The sequence below is a fragment of the Diplotaxodon limnothrissa genome, linkage group LG16, assembly GCF_057381915.1.
Source record: "Diplotaxodon limnothrissa isolate DT_005_m linkage group LG16, D_limnothrissa_male_GT1.1, whole genome shotgun sequence".
Taxonomy (NCBI): Eukaryota; Metazoa; Chordata; class Actinopteri; order Cichliformes; family Cichlidae; genus Diplotaxodon; species Diplotaxodon limnothrissa.
Genome location: NC_140611.1, coordinates 17,654,338 through 17,671,197, shown reverse-complemented (window position 1 = coordinate 17,671,197; position 16,860 = coordinate 17,654,338). Strand labels below are relative to the sequence as shown.

General features: G+C 40.3%; 2 protein-coding genes across 2 annotated transcripts in view; both read left to right on the top strand.

Moving 5' to 3' along the window:
• cmss1 (cms1 ribosomal small subunit homolog) overlaps positions 1–12,360 on the top strand; it is a 32,580-nt gene extending 20,220 nt beyond the window's left edge. The window contains exons 2-10 of the mRNA XM_085374638.1: positions 8,086–8,219; positions 8,741–8,812; positions 8,940–9,075; positions 9,172–9,231; positions 9,320–9,422; positions 9,516–9,576; positions 9,672–9,759; positions 9,836–9,924; positions 11,947–12,360. Coding sequence (XP_085230764.1) covers positions 8,086–8,219; positions 8,741–8,812; positions 8,940–9,075; positions 9,172–9,231; positions 9,320–9,422; positions 9,516–9,576; positions 9,672–9,759; positions 9,836–9,924; positions 11,947–12,030 — 827 coding nt within the window. The 3' untranslated portion in view covers positions 12,031–12,360. The remainder of the gene's footprint in view (positions 1–8,085; positions 8,220–8,740; positions 8,813–8,939; positions 9,076–9,171; positions 9,232–9,319; positions 9,423–9,515; positions 9,577–9,671; positions 9,760–9,835; positions 9,925–11,946) is intronic.
• An 85-nt stretch (positions 12,361–12,445) lies between these two features.
• On the top strand, positions 12,446–16,563 carry cdc50c (Cdc50 family member C). The gene is made up of 7 exons (XM_085373946.1): positions 12,446–12,873; positions 13,110–13,226; positions 13,516–13,623; positions 15,165–15,255; positions 15,336–15,479; positions 15,551–15,763; positions 15,890–16,563. Exons 1-7 carry the CDS (start codon positions 12,676–12,678, stop codon positions 16,075–16,077), a joined length of 1,059 nt encoding a protein of 352 aa, XP_085230072.1. The 5' UTR covers positions 12,446–12,675; the 3' UTR covers positions 16,078–16,563.
• Positions 16,564–16,860: the final 297 nt, after the last annotated feature.

Below are 16,860 nucleotides of genomic sequence, written 5' to 3'. Positions count from 1 at the left end.
CCTGCCCGCTCCTTTCTACCCAAGAGGGCACTGGCTGCCCTCACAATAGACCAGTACCATTTCCTAAAATTAATCTTATTCACAACACCTTGTCCTGGCCACAAGTGGTCACAGGCAGATACAGGCAGTATCTTTGCAGCTAATTTGTCCACAGACCAAAAACAATGACCGTTCACCTGTTCCTTGGTATTATCCAACCAGCTGTGTAATTGGCCTCCAAACTAGAGCTGCATTCACACATGCGGCACAGCCCTGGACTGTTCTAGACATTACCTTGCCGAGGCGAGAAGGAAAATGAGCGAAAGCATGTTCCATTCATGTGTTAAAAATTCCTTAAGGGTGAGGTTTGTCACATATATGCCACTTTTAATGAAGCTTTGAGTGGACTGCTTTAACTTTATTTCAGACACACAGTTTAGTTATTTTTTTTAGCACATCTTTTGAGATTCTGGACATTCATCTTCTTTCCATTTATCTGGAGGCAATTTGTCATGTCTGTCTCATGCCTGTACCCTGATCATTTTTCAGTAAAAGTCACAGGTATTTGTTTGTTGGATTAAAAATATGGTTTTCGGTGTTAAGATTCATTACTGCCCCATTTCTGTATATGGAGAGGGGTTTGTTACCCAGACCGAGGATGAGTGCTGCATGAGAAGCAACAAATTGTCTGTTCTCTAACCTTTTCTCTGGCTGGTGACTCTTAACTTAAGTTGCTTTAGTGGTCACAGTTAAAAACATCCATTTTTACCCTGCACAGTCATATTGAGCAGCTAGTTTTACAGACAGCTCTTTTATAATGGAACCCTACATGGCTACAGTTTTTGGCAATACAACCTGGTCCGTGGCCCCCGGGTAATTTAATTTTGACGCCCTTGCTTCAGCTGCTCACTCTCACCAGTTAGCTCACATCCATTTTATATCCACCTGTCATGGGAGGCTGGATCAGTCTGAGTGCTGGAGTCCTCTTTGGCCTTCAGTTTTCAGGGTCAAGCTGGCACAGCACTCTATAATTCATATTCGGTATGGTTGGTGTGTGTTTTGGCTAGAGCACAGTACTTCAAGAGTGGTATAACTGAGAAATTATACATTTTGCAAGCCAGCTAGATGGAGGGGTGCGGAGTGCTGAAGAGTCTGTAAATCAGTTTCGTCACAAGTAATGCAACTGTTGTGCTTTATGATTATGAGTGTGGTTAGGCTACATATGCTAAATGTTTTAAGCATGAAGGGCGTTTAATGTTTTGTTTTGTGACTGATTTGAATTACTGTTAATTTAAAATGCTTTTGGACATAAGCCTTATCATAGTTCTTCACTTTTATATACATTTTGTGCCATTTGATATCACATACCTATCTGACTGCATTTAAGTCAGTTTAATTATTGTGATGCTGGTCAACTAAAGTGAGAGAGTGTAGTAGACCCTTCTAGGGCCATGAGGTAATGCAGCACTGTGCTGTGAGTTCACATTTTACACTTACTATCCTAAATAATGTTAATGGTGTTAGTCTTCTTTCCAAATCGTTGTTTTGAGTTGTGTTGCTTTATGGTTTAGCTTTTGTGGGTGGTCTTCTTACATAACAGTAAACGATCAATAAATCAAATGGTAACCATAATTGCGGAGAGCAAAACAACAGCCATTTAGTAGCCAGTGGTTTCATAAAATACAGTGTACATTATTTAGTTGTGACGTAAACCGTGTCCTTCTGGAGTCATTTTTGTTCAACGAGACTCTGTGGTAGTGCAGGATTGTTCAGACAGACAGACAGCCCCCTACCCTCATTCTGAGATCAGATGCTAGATTCCTCGTGCACCGAATCAGTATTTTATTAATATATATGGTGATTATTAATATCGAATAAATGTAAAGATCGCCCTTGTGATACCGGCCACTGAGGTATCTAGAAGCAATAAATGATTTTTAACTAAGTACAGTACCAGTATAGGTTGCAGTATGTGGTCCTGGTTCAAAAGAGGTTTTCTCATTTGGTTCTCGTAAAAGCTTAAAAGCTTTGCCTTATTTACATACCCTTCCTATCTCTGATTAGCAATATCCTCTGGAGCTACAATCACTCTCTGCCAGCCAGGACTGGCTTCACTGAAACACGTGCACGTTGGTCTTTCAGAATAACTTTGAACATTAAACTACACAGATCAGTCAGTCAATTGCTAGCACTGAAAATGAAGCCTCGCTGACATGAGGTAATTAAACATTTTTCATGACTGACCACTCTTCTAGGACAAGAGACAGTAGAGGTCAGAGTAAAGACTCTTTAATGAATTAGACACTTGATTTTTTTTTTTTCTGTAATTGAGTCAGATAAGACATGACAGTGATCGTTCCTACACACACAAACACACATATCCCACATACTGGTGACCGAGTTCTCTTAACATTAAGGCTGGTTTTATGTAAAGGTCAAGTCGAGCTGCCTTGAATGCTGGTGAACATCTGTTCCCTCTGAAGGCAATAAATACCAGATTGTGTGTGGGTGTAGCTGTTCTTTCATTTACTGATCCAGATTTCGTGACCTAGTGTGTGTGTGTGGGTGTGTGTGTGGGTGGGGGGGGGGGGGGGGGGGTTGTGAAGCATGTCTTGCTTTGTAGACCTAAACAACTGTAAAAATTTCTGGAGAATTTATCTTTGTCAACCTCACTGTGCACCCATTACTGCTCCTCCTGGCGATATTTAATTCCTGCCACTGACAAAAGGTTAAATGTACTAACAAACCCCTTCGAGACATATGTCCACATGTTTTAGTTAGTTCTACAATCCAATCTTTTACTTGCAAACAAAATGTCAGCGTGTACCCAAACGTTCGAGTGTTGGGATAATGCACTGATTGAACAGGCCAGAAGTGTTTGAGGCAGAACACCAGTCCCTGTTCGGTATTTGCTGTCTTTGACCAGTCCACTTCATTTTTAGCCTTCTGTCTAAAGTCCCCATTGATTTAATGGTAACATATATTTAAATTGTGGCTTTAAAGAGGAAGTTGTTGGCTTTCAAAACCAATAACTGCTGTGCCCGCTCACCCACCGAACCACACAACTCCCAACACCTAACAAGCAGCCTTGAAATAACTTATTGATCACTTCAACATGTCCCGAATTGATTTCATGGAAAGTGTCTTATTGTTTTTATAGAAACATGAACATTACAAGAAAATTGCCCCAAAGTGTCTTTGGTGGTGGGGATGGAAGTTCTACTGTGTAATGGAAGTATTGGGTTTGGAGTATGGTGAAAAGAGTAAATACTTTGGATTATGAAGAGGGATCAGACAAAGTGCTGTTTTTATTCAAACATATAAAAACTGAGCATTTTAAACTGAGCATTTCTGGGTTCATGGCCAACTCGGTTTTATGCAGTTCTGTTGGCGGGGTGCTTTACTTGAGTAACAGTAATTCTGGGTGCCATTTGTCTGGAATTGAAACAATCAACGGTTTCCTGGAGCTAGTCAATTGATCCTCAGCCAGCGCTATTGACCACCCTTTAAGACCAGTCATCCATATTGATCGGGCATTAAAGATTACCAGGCAGCCCCATTTCCCCTGCATGTGATTCTGCTCCACAGGCATTAGCTTTCACTGATCTCTGGTTATGTGAGCTGTAACCTTACTGTGCTCCATTCATCTGAAAGCATGCGTTTTAATCGTTACTCCGCCATATTGTTTGACTGTGGCAAGAAGGCAATTGAGAGTTGGGGGTTCCTCAAGATAATTACCTCTTTCAGATGATGATTGAGACTGAGAGGGGTTTTTTTCTCCTCACTCATTTTATAGGAAGTTTTATATTCAATAATCATTTTTGTACTGATCTGGTGTAGATGGAAGTGGCCTCACAGTCTCCCTTCATTCACTGAGTTCACTTGAGGTATATATTCCTTTCCAGGATCTTTTCTTGAACTGAGTTTAAGAATTTCATGTGACCATGAAATTAATTTATGTAGACCACTAAATTTTATGCCCGACATCTTTTTCTAAGTTGTTTCATTTGGAAACAATCTATGAATTCAATATTACTCCTAACTTTTTCCTAACATTTGACGAACTCATCTGCACCGTAAATGACAAGTTTTGACACCTCAATGTATATCAATAAAGACCTTGTTTGACAACTATTGGAACAGGTTCCAGGTTTTTCCAAGGGTATCCCTAATAACTAACAGACTTAAAAACTCCTTTGTCCCACACGCCATCAAACTGTTTAACTCCTCTCTGGAGGGGAGAGGGAGGGGAAACAGGAGGACAAAGGAGGGGGGAACAACTAAGCTGTAGTGCCTCTTCACCTCACTGTACAATACCTTGTGCAATACTCTTTGTAAATAGTCAACAGTGCAATAGACTCAATACTTGAAATGTGCAATTCACTTGTATTTTTATTTTTTATTCCTATTTATTCTATTTATCCCCTTCGTATATTTTATTTATATTGTCTCTGTATTTATGTGTGTGTGTGTGTGTGTGTGTGTGTGTGTATATATATATATATATATATATATATATATATAACAATTCTGTAACTGTAACTTCGGTCGTTGCTGTGCTTTTTTTGGAAATCGAATTTCCCAGAGGAACCCACCCGAGGGATTAATAAAGTTCTATCTTATCTTATCTTATCTTAATAAACTGTATAGTCAGAGATCACCCTCACTAAATTTTGATACACACCCAGTCATTTTGTTCTGAAAGCAGGCCTGAAATATGACAGAAACAGCTCAGTTTAAAAAAGAGAAATAAGGGTTACCTATAGTAAGCATTCAAAGGGGGGAAGAGTTAAGGTACTGAATTAAGTTTTTTTTTTTTTAGTGTAGTCTGTGAAAACCAGTGCACTATAAAGATGGGAAATATTACCTAAACACTTTGAGTGCTCTGAAGAAGCTAGCTAATTTTCAACTTTCTGATAACAACCTCAACATGTCCTTGTGTTAGCTGTCATACTTCATCTTGCATTTCATTAAGGATGAATTGAAATGTAGAAATGTCATCATGCGAAAGAAAAAAATGTTAAAGCGATAAATACGAGAGAGAGAGAGAAAATGTTAAAAGTACAGGATGAGCCAGAACAGAAATTACTGCATGGTTGGCTTTTTGTAAATACTAATGTTTGTTGGATTAGGAAATTGTTTTTTCTTTTTAGTTTTTTGTATAGGTTTTTTTTTTTTCATGAATATGTCAGAACTATTTTGCTCATTTATGGGTTTGGTTAACTTCTAGCATCGATAATAAGTAGCTACATTTTTTAAGTAAATTTAAGCACATAAATCCTGTTTGTGGACGGCGCAAATATTCGGAAATAATAGCAATTGAAAAGCAATATAATTACAAGATTTGTTTTCACAAGATGAACAAAATGACGTTGCACATTAAAATGCTTGACAAGTTTGAAAATGTTCATCATCAGTTCCTGAAGCAGAAACAAATATGCACGCATAATTTTCTGAATGACTTTGACCAGCGACAAAATTATTGAAAACATGGTCAGGGCATCTCCACAAGTGCTACCAAAATTAATACAAGAAAAGATGACTGCTGAACTGATGACAGAGGCTCAAGGTTTCAAAATATGTGTAGGAAGAGAAGGCTGGCTGTGATATAAAGGTCACACAGAGCATCATAGTTTTCACCCACAGAATGCACAGAGTACTCTTGTTGGCTGTCACCAACCACCTCAGTTGCTTTAAGTGGACATGCAAGTGTCAGATTTGAACAATATAATGATCTACGTGATGTTTTGCTGAAGACCTTGGGTCATGTTACTTTGACATACATCTCCCACATGAAAATTGTAGGCCATGAACTAGTCTTCATGGTGACGGTATATCCTGTTTGTTTTGACATAACAAAGAATTCAAGAAGTTGACTCAGCTTCCACATCCCTCAGATCTCAGTTCGATCACACCATCTTGAGGCTCTGTCCTAGTACTTACAAGGATCTTCTGCTAAAGTCCTGGCAGCTGATACTTGAGGACATTATCAGAGGTCTTATGTTATCCATGCCTCGGTGGATCGGGGGTATTTCAGTGGCACAAGGGGGACCTACTTAAGCTGCAGCTGGTTTCAATGGTGTGTTTTGTAGCTCAGTTTAGCTGCCGTGCTTTAGGGCTCAGTAGTTATTACATTCACCTTAGACATGAAGCCAGGAAGAGATACAAACCAGTCTCAGGTGACCACAAGCTAGTGTACTTCTAGTCCCCCTCCTAACTAACCCAGTGCCAGATTCAGATTGCTGTTAGCTGTACCAAAAGGAAGTAAAGCACTTACTTGTTATGGGACAGGTAGAGCGTCCCCTTTTCATATATAGGCCTGGATTTTGCTGTAATTATGGTCCATTTACATCCAGCATCTTGTCATAAAGGCTTCCTTGCCTCTGTAATTAACCTTGCCTTTAATTGTCTTTCCCCTCATCCTCCGGCATTGTCCTTACAACCGTCCAGTGCAAGTGTGAGAACAGGGTGAGAGCCAAGAAGAGTAGGATGGGGAATGATTGGCTTGGTCCATTAATAGTGGGAGTGGTCTTTCAGATGGAGGAGTGCATTGCTGGACAGATGAATGCACAAAACAAGGATGAATGAAGGTCTTGTGAGGGATAACATGTAAATGGGTGTGGTGTTTGAATGATTGAGAGAGACCCTTGAGAGAAAGGGAGAGCAAGATGGATCAATGATGCCGTGTAGAGTTTCCTTTTTAAAGGATCCTTGAAAATATTTAGTTGTATTTAAAACACACACACAGTAGTGAGGAAGGAGTTAATGGTAACCACTGCAAAATTGATTGTAAAATGGGAAATCAGAGAACAAGGCAGAAAATTTGGTCAACTGTTCGCGTGCGGTGTGCCTTTTGTCAGTTCTCGTGGCCCGGAGCAGAAACCCGCTGTGGCAGATCAGAGACATGCTCAAGTGTCTCAGCTGTATTATATGAGCATATCCACACGCCCCTTCTTTCATTTCAGCTTCAAAGAGCATTGTAGCTCCGAATTGGTAAAAGTTGTAATGCTTAAAAATCTGTAACCTTGGCAACAAATTCAATGTGTTTTCTGTAAATGCCTCATTATAAAAGCCTCCCAGCAGCAATGAAGAGAATGAACAGTCAACATAAATGTATATATCAAGTAAAGAAAATATACATTGGATAGCAAGCTCTGTTATTTCCTTTGAATCCTTTACATATGTGAAGCACCTTGAACCCAGTAGAAGATGACAAGATGCAAGTACATATACTGGTTAGTGCTGGAAAATGCTGACCATAGTTCCACAAACTGTCCAATGAAAAATCACTTTGAGGTCAGCTTACATACACACCAGAGTTCTCGTTTTCACGTTAATGGTAAAAGGAGTTTTGATGGTAATGATCAGGATTTGGCAGAGGTAGCATGTGCCTTATTTATTATCCACACAGTCCGAGCGATGTGAAGTTTTCAGTAATGAAACACTGCCATGTAAAAGCTTTGGCTCAAAAAAAGTCTTCGATATTACAGAGCCACAGGAAGAAGTGCAATGGCACCAGTGTGATAAAACAGCACATTTAGGATAGACACTGCAGGAAAATGCTCTGATTTACTACTGATTTCACTCCAACAGCTGTTTTAAAGGCTTTTCACCAAGAAACCAGAAATGCCAAAAGATCTAAGCGTGACCCGTAGCATGAGATGTGAGGAATGCACAGAGAAGTGGTAGCAACAGGGAGGCTAAATATAACCAGATGCGTTGTTTGAGATCTGCTGCATTGTTGTTACCTCAGGTAGCATTTAGATGTGTAGTTCTGACTGAAACGTGCACTCGCAGCCACATCTGATGAATAACCCAAAGACTTGAACACACTTTGCAGATCACTGGCCCAAGGATCAAACTAAACAAGCGTGGTGTTGGCCCTTCTTAGCAATTTTCTTCTTGTCATAGTGTGCACAGTTACAAATTAACCCATAAAACCAAAACTTGTAAAGAGCAATTTGCAAATCCTTCGCATTAAATGTGCCCATTTTACTCTGCTGACAGTGTCTCTCCTGTTCCTCACCTGAACTAAATATAGTTTGAGGTGTGGACGCATTTGCTCTTTTGCCAGTTTAATAAGGAAATTCTCCCTCTGTTTCCCAGATGCATCTGAGGTGGAGGAGGAGGAGACGGAACAAAAGAAAAAGCCAGCAGAAAAAACAAAGACTAAACCAGAGAAGAGGAAGATTGTAACAGAGAAGCCTGCTAAAGCCAAGAAGAAGAAAAATAATGAGCAGGTTGTTATGTCCTTTCTCTACAAAGGCTGCCTATTTGATGTTTTTACAGTATAGAGTGTGTAAGAAAATGTATCATATTAATAGGGCAAAAGACTGAGCCTGTCCTTGTCATTTTGTAGTCAACCAGTTCACAGGCACAAATGGTCATTTCAACAGTCGTTGGCAAGGAAGAAGAAAGAAGTCAGGATAGATGAATGGAACACCTTCAAAATAAATGTCCACCACATACTTATACATACACCCTCATTCTTTGAGACAGTGAATAAACCAGAGTGTTAAAAACAATTATCATAGTAACTGATGACGGAAATTGAAATCCTTTGATTTTTTTCCTAGCATTTGGACATTTTGATGTACTTTTAATGTAATATAATATAATTTGACACATTTAAATTTTATTATAAAATGTGCTCTTTACATCGGAGGATTATTAGGTTTTATTTTAATTTGTATTTAGAATTTCAAATGTTCATTAACATAAATTGCCTGAATTGTGTTTTCTGCATGTACTGTTGTCACAGAACGAGCAGATGATCCCTCCAAGGAAGGAGACTCAGGATGAAAAGTCTGCTAAACCCCCCAAAAAGAGGAAGGTGGGAGTGGCGACACCTGGTGTTGCAAATATCAACTACAACAGTGTGCACTGGCTAAAGTGGCGCTATCATTTGGCTGCTTCTGGGGTTCTTACTTGTGTGTTTGTTTGTTTTGTTTTTGTTTTAGAAAAAGAAAACAATAACAGATGTCTTGGCCACCTCTGAGCCAAAACCAGGCTGTCCAGCTGACCTGCAGGATCTGGTTACGCAGTACTTTAAAGACAAGCGGTCTGTAATCGAGCAGGAGGAGCTCAAAGTGCAGGGTGAGTCAAGGCAAATCACCCTAAGCTTGCACATTCAGTCGATATCTGCTGAAATGTTGACTCACAGAGATCAGCGTGTCCTCTCCCATCCTCCAGACTCCTTTTTCCTGTCCAGTAATGACTTGACACACACCCTCTCTTCTTATCTAAAACAGAGTGAGTGCCGTTGCAAACTTTGACCAAGTCTTCCATTAGATTCCACTTATAAACACCCATCACTTTAATTGCTCTGTTTTCCTCTTAGTTGCTCCCAAGTGGGCAAAGATTCAAAAGCAGCACACGGAAAAAAGTTCTGTGGTTCTGCTTGTCATCTGCAGCTCTGCTCTCCGAACCATCGAGCTCATTAAGTAAGTGACAGACCACTGATGTTTGTCGTGTTTCTCCAGTTACCACTTTCAAATTAACGTGACGGGAATGATGTTTGTTTGTGTCATCCACAGGCAGCTGACTAGTTTCAAGGGTGAAGCCAAAGCTGTGAAGCTTTTTGCGAAACATATCAAGGTAGTGGAGATGACTGTTAATCACAGGCGGTGTGTAGATTGTGAACTGTGAATGATTTCATAGAATGATTGTCTGTGTCATTTTTTTTTGCATAGATAGAAGAGCAGGTGAAGCTGCTGCAGAAAGGCATCTACCACATAGGAGTGGGGACACCAGGGAGGATCAGCGCTCTCGTTGAGAGAGGTGTGTGTTTGTGATCGGCCTCTTTTGTTTAACTTCAAAGCTTTTGAAGTCTTCTCACTCTGATTTGGTTCCCCAGAGGGTTTGAGCTTGCAGGCATTGAGATACCTGGTTCTGGACTGGAACTGGAGGGACCAGAAGCTCAGAAGGATGGTGGACATTCCTGAGGTGAGCTACTGCCCCCTGCTGGGCTAGAAAAATGTGTTTTTATTGCTGTTACTCCACTTTGACTTGGAGCTTCTTTTTCTTTTGTTTATAATAATTAACATGCAGATTTTCCCTGATCATTGTTTCTCTGATCTCACCGTAAAGCTGCGCTTAAGATTGGAAACGTATTTCTTTAGTTAATTAACAAAGAAAAAGAAAAGAGATCACCTGAAAAAATTTGTCTTTTTTTTTTAAGTAAAAAAAAAAGAAATGCTAAGATTGAAAAAATAAGAATCAGAATCAGAAACTTTATTGTCATTGTCATGAGAACAACGAAATTAAGAATGGTCCCCGATCATTGCATCATCCCTAGCAATATCAAAATATAAATAAAACAATAAAATTCAATAAATAAAATAGATAGAATACTTAAAATACTAATAAGATATAACAGTAAAACATTCACATACATTCCCACACACATGCTTCAGACCGTGCATAGATTAACACAAGAGTGGCGTGATGGACATTTTTTTGTAGTATTCAGATGTGTTATTGCAGTTGGATAACAGCTGTGTTTGAGTCTATTAGTCCTTGCTCTGATTGCCCTGTACCGTCTGCCTGAGGGCAACAGTTCGAACAGGGAGTGGCCAGGATGTGAGGTGTCTTTTATGATGTTTTGGGCCTTTTTAAAACAGTGGGCGTTGTGTAGAACTTCCAGTGTGGGGAGAGGGCAGCCAGTGATCTTTTGGGCGGTGTTAATGATCCCTTGGAGTGCTTTCCTCTGAGCCCCTGTGCAGCTAGTGTACCAGATGCATATGCAGTAAGTTAGAACACTCTCAATGGTGGCTCTGTAGAAGGACACCAGCAGTCTCTGTGTGATGTTATTCCTCCTGAGAATTCTCAGGAAGTACAGTCTCTGTTGGGCCTTTTTCAGCAGCTCGGAGGTGTTCACACTCCAGGAAAGGTTCTCCTCTATATTGACGAAAAAATATTGATGTCAAAAAGTGACATTTTTATGTATCAGCACGTTACTCAAATTTGAAATCAAATGTTGTAATAATTTGAATAACTGGATTCCTGATTTTTATGATCTGTAAGTAATAATCATCAACATTAAAACAGAAAAACCTTTAAATATTTCACTCCTGTGTAAAAGTTAACTTTTAAAATACATTATGAAGAAAATTAGTTTAATTATTTGTGATGCACTTTTTTTATTTTAGATTTGGCTTGTTGTCTACAAGAAAGGAGGAAGAAATTAGTGGAGATCTTTTAATTGAACATATACTTTATGAACGTGGGATGTTTTAAACCATTATGACTTTTTTCCAGCGGTTAACCCTTTAAAAACTGGACATATTTGTTTAGTCGTAGATTCTGAAGCCTGGCTAATTTGACTTTAGTTTTGTTTTCCTAGAATTCCCGTCTCCGGCAAAAACAGTGTTAAAATGTGAATCGTTTCAAATATTTCCATTATTTTAAATATCCTAAACATTTATCCTGAATTAATATTTTGACCTTCCATTATTTTGTGTGTGCAATGCACTGGGTGTATGCTGTAAGCTGATGACACTGTGGAGGTGGCACAGAGCGTGGGTTAAGGAGCAAGAAAATGGCTGTGGGGGGACTTCCATAGCTGTGTTGTCTGCTCTTCTCACCTGATCCATTTGATACTTTTGGTTAACTAATAGAAGTCACAGATGCTCCTGGTTATAAGTGATGTTTATGCAAAGTTTCATTCAGATTGATGCACCTGTTAAAGAGGTGAGGTGGTACAAGTTGACATATAGATATGCATATGCTACAATTATTATAGTAAGAAAAGACTTTACATTGAAATTCAGTTCATTTTGATTTCATTTACATGGCACCAAATCCAGCAACTGTTGCCTCAAGGAGAACCTACAATATTAGATAGAAGGAGCTAAAAGTTATTCAATATTGAACCCTATTTGCATTGCAGAGTAATCTTTTTGGAGAGGATCTTTTAGTTTTTCGTTCCCTTTTAATTTCACTTCATATTTGCCTCTTTTTTTTCAGATCAAACAGGATCTTATGAAGCTGTTGGAGAGTGGCGTCTTGGCTCGCTGTAAGGAAGACAAAGTCAAAATTGGACTATTTTAACTGACTGCTTGACATTTAAAGGGACTTTGTCTTCACTATTCCTTGTGCTGATCCTGTCACGAGCTTTTAATATTTCCAGAGCCTGTGTGAAATGTACGGCATTGTTTGTTCACTTTTGTGACCAACACAATGTCAGGGAGTGTGATGAATGAATAAACAGACTTCAAATTAAAGCCACATCCTTTTTTTGTTTACTCTGACCTTGGAAAGTCCCCCCGACTGACAATGTGAGGTCATGAGTTTACTTAAACCACCGGGGAGCCCCATTCAGCATCCTACAGATAGAAAGGGGCCCAGAACCACCCCGATATCTCCCGCAGCCAGTGACGATATAAAATCCTGTTCTGTACAAGTCTGTGTGTTGTAGGACGGAAGTACACAATCTTGTGGTAAATTGGAAGTAACAGAAAGAGGTAGTTGAGTAAAGAATTGCGGTTAATAAGTAACAGGACACAACGGTCGCCCCCACGATGCAAAGCCTGCTGGGAAAATCCCTTGGCAAGCAGAGGGGTGTGTGAGTGTGTGTGCAGAGAGATATCGCTGAAATAAAAAACAGGAAGACAAGAGGAGGGCTGGTTTACACGCAATTTTTGAGTCTCCAGCTGTCAATCAAGTTCTTCTTCTGAAGCCAAAGCTCTCGCTCTCATGGGGAAGGTGAAAGGCAAGCCCGGGCCCTTGGCTCGGAGACCCGACAACTCTGCTTTCAAACAGCAGCGGTTACCTGCCTGGTCTCCAATGCTAACTGCTAACACCGTGCTGCCTTTTTTCTACTTTATGGCTTTGATGTGTCTGCTGTTGGGAGTATGGCTGCTTCTCACTGTGCAGAACACCCAGGAAATGAAGGTGAGTGAAAACCACATTTGCTTCTAAACACTCACTTTCAGTTCTAGAAATTTGATGGCGTAAGAGCGCTATGCATTTGTCTTTGTTCATGTCAGAGAGGCCCCAATGCCTCTGTGTGCAATAAAAACAGGGTGTGACAACATCAGGAAAGGTCGAAGGTTATGTTTGAAAAAGTTTAAGATCAAGTTCACTATCGGCACTTTCCCCTCTCTCTCTCTCTCTCGTTGTCTTTTCAGCTGGACTACACAGAGGCTGAAACCTGCAACGAGTGTTTTGAAATGCGTAAAAATGTGAGCAACGCAAACAAGCCCTGCACCTGCACAGTCAATTTTAGGATTGACAAACCATTTAAGGTAAGAACCTCTCGGCACAGAGTGACAACATAATCCTAACTTGAGGGCCACTTATAATCTTACTCCAGAGGCCTCAGTAGCACACGCTAAGTATGGCACAAAGCTCTGAAACAGCTTGGAAGCGGGTCTCGTGTGAAGATTATTACTCTCACACTCTGTATCTAACAGGCCCCACTGTCAGTGCTTGCGTTTGTTGTCTGTGCTTTGAAGCTTAAAGCTTAAATTCATCTTAGGATTTGTGGTTCTACACTCATCCACTTGACGATGTGAATGTGTGTGTGTGTCCCAGGGAGATGTCTTTTTCTATTACGGACTCCGTAACTTTCATCAGAACCTTCGCAGATACATGGACTCCAGAGATGATGGGCAGACGGTTGGAAGGAAGAAAAATTTAAAGGTATCATCGTCATGTCATCAGAAATGCTGACAATGCCAAGAAATAAGTATTTGCCCTCTTCCTCATATCTTATTTTTCTCCATATTTGTCACGCATGCATGTTTCAGATCAAATATCATCTGTGAAAAAGTAATTGCCCCCTAAACCTAATCAATGGTGACGCCACCGTTGGCAGCAGGAACTGTAGTCAAGTTTTTGTATCTGGCGTTGAGTGTTTCACATCACTGGATGAATTTTGAACCACTTGTTTTTTGCAGAATTGTTTTGATTCAGCCTCACTCGAGGGTTTTCTAGCATGAATGGCCCGTTTAAGGTCATGCCTTAAGTGTGGATTTTGATTAGGCCACTCCAAAACATTCATTTAAATGTATCTGGAGTCATTCAGAGGTGACTTTCGGAAGTTTCGGATCATTGTCCTGCTGCATAACCAAGTATGCTGGAGCTTTAGTGATCGCAGAACATTCTCCTTCGGGGTTTTCTGGTAGAGAGCAGAATTCATGTTTTCATCAACTACAGCATTTCACCATTGTCCTGAAGCAGCAAAGCAGCTGCAGACCAGCAGGCAACCACCACCATGTTTGACTGTTGGTGTGATCTTTTATGAAACGTGTTAGTTTTACACCAGATGTAACGGGACTCAAACCTTCCAAAAAGTTCAACTTTTGTCTCGTCAGTCCACAGAGTATTTTCCCAAAAGTTCTGGGGATCTTCAAGACGATTTTTGGCAAATGTGTTCTTTTTAGTCATCAGTGGTTTTCTTCTTGGACTCTAAGAGTATTAATTCCATACTTGTTTATGTGGGGGAAAAGCACATCATTTCTCCTTTTATTTTATTTTTTTAAATCAGCTGCATCTTGATGGGCGCAGTTGAAAGAAGTTGAAGTTATTTTGGGTGTGAAGAGTACTGCCTGTATATAAAACTGACAGCGTGCACTGGGCAGTACCTGCTGTTTTATTTCAGTGGTCAACTTCATTTGACTCTGAGACAAAATAAGATGTTAAGTTACATGAAGTTTCTCCCCAGTGTGATGCATAAAGCTGCTGGGTCACCTTATGCATGGAGTGACAGTTCTGAATAAAGAGATGGATCCGTCTAACTCCAGAGGTTAAAGAAGAGGCTGGGCAGCATTAGGAGATGCTCATCTCCTCCCACAACACGGCTTCTCTGAGATGTTCAGCCCCAAAGAGCCGTTATAGAAACAGGACCACACTAATCATGCAGAAACTTTGACTTGTATGGTCACTAAAGCTAAGTCATGTCATCTGTTGTACTTGGTTTGTGAAGATAAAAAAACAGAAGTACGGATGAGCCACACCCCTGATAATGCTGGGTGATTAGTGGAAGCAGCGCTTTCATGTTGTTGGCGGAGTTAAAATTAACCTTCGGTAGTTGAATCTATGACAACAGACCTTATTTTAGTGTGTTTCGGGACCACATGCATGAATCTTCAGCTACCAGACATGCGTTGTAGTGTTTAAAGCTGAAGAAGCTTGAATTTTACTTGAATGCTCGACTTGATTAAATATCACATCTTCCCTAGGACCCAAGTTCATATTGTGAGCCATTTTTGAAAGATCCCAGCGGACGCCCGATTGCTCCCTGTGGCGCTGTGGCCAACAGCATCTTCAACGGTAAACACAACTCAAAACACACTGCATCAGTTAGCTGCTCTACCCTTCCTGTCACTCTTAACTTGCATGTGTTTTCCCAGACTCCTTCGTCCTGTGGTATCATCATCCCAACGGCAGAGGTGAGGTTCCTTTGATGCGGGAAGGCCTCACGTGGTACACGGACAAATACATCAAGTTCCGCAACCCAACGACTGACAACTTGACTCTAGCCGAAGTGTTTGAAGGTAAAGGAGGAATTTTTTTTTTCTTTCCTCAGAAATCATTTTGTGTCACATTTTAAATGTTTTCCCCACAGGAACGGCGCCACCTCCATACTGGCAGAAGCCCGTGTACAAGCTCGATCCCTCCAATCCCATGAACAACGGTTTTATCAATGACGATTTCATTGTATGGATGAGGGAGGCAGCTTTCCCCAACTTCAAGAAACTTTATGGAATCTTATTCCGAAACGACAACCCCTTCACGAAGGGGCTTCCAGCAGGCAATTACAGCATCGATATAACCTACAGTATCCTTTCACTGTGTTAGAGGCATCTTAACTCCCAAATGCACTTTCCCTCCATCTTTTGTTATTCAATTTAAACACGCTTCTCTTTGATCAGATATTTTTGGCCTTGACCTCCTGCTCTTTCAGACTTTCCCGTGCAGTATTTTCGAGGCAGAAAGGAAGTGGTGCTGACAACGGTGACCTGGTTTGGAGGTCAGAACCATTTCCTGCCTATTGCTTACCTCATAACCAGCAGCCTGATCCTCCTGACAGCTGTCGTCCTCACGGTGGTCTGGTGGAAGTTTGGAAAAGATGGGAAGAACATGAAGGAGTGAAGAAGAAGAGGTGCTTCAGGAAACTAATGAGAGGAATGCTGGGAAAAACTTACAAGCAGATTAAAAGAGATTATTGCTGGGTTGATTTGAAGTTTTGTTTTGTTTTTTTAAGAAACAAAAAGCTAAGTGCTAAACATTTGTGAGTAAATGATGGATGGGGAAAATGGTTTAAATAGGAATGTTGTTTTCGATTTTGCGGCAGCACGTGAAGGAAAACTGCTTTCTTTTTCAGATCCACGCGTGTGACGGGTTTATCGTGGTGCTGCTGTGTTTACACATCTGAGCTGTGTTTACTTGATTTTTACTTGCTGAAGTTTGCTTTTATAATACACACCATTTCTCATGTACTGTTAATATGTATAAATATTTATTAGAATTCTTACATTAACAAAAGCACAGATCCAACTTTTATTTTCCTAATGCAAAGTGTATTCTTGCATCCTTGTGTGCAAAAACTGTCAAAGTGCCACATCTTAAAATTGAATAAAGGATTGTAATTAAAACGACCTGTTGAATCAAGTGTTGTTTCTGTCTTGGCTATAGCTACTTCACACCACACCATCATTTGACAGTACTAAGAATCTGCAGCCTAGCTAAATGCAAACATTTACAGGTTCAGTTGTTAGCATATTGCTGTACCAAGTTACCTTCAGACTTACAAATTGAGACTACAAGCATGGGCAGGTTGAAAAAAAGTGGGTGTAATTTTGCAGTTTGTCAAATAAACGTACTGAAGGTACTTTGGCCCCTCTCTTATTTCCCAACGGGTCACCGCAGCAGATT

Bases quoted from the DNA above. Each gene is read 5' to 3' on its own strand.
- cdc50c (XM_085373946.1), top strand. From the start codon at position 12,676: ATGGGGAAGGTGAAAGGCAAGCCCGGGCCCTTGGCTCGGAGACCCGAC. The intron at 15,256-15,335 runs GTAAACACAACT...GTGTTTTCCCAG, and splicing joins GGCCAACAGCATCTTCAACG to ACTCCTTCGTCCTGTGGTAT. The intron at 15,764-15,889 runs GTATCCTTTCAC...CTGCTCTTTCAG, and splicing joins CAGCATCGATATAACCTACA to ACTTTCCCGTGCAGTATTTT.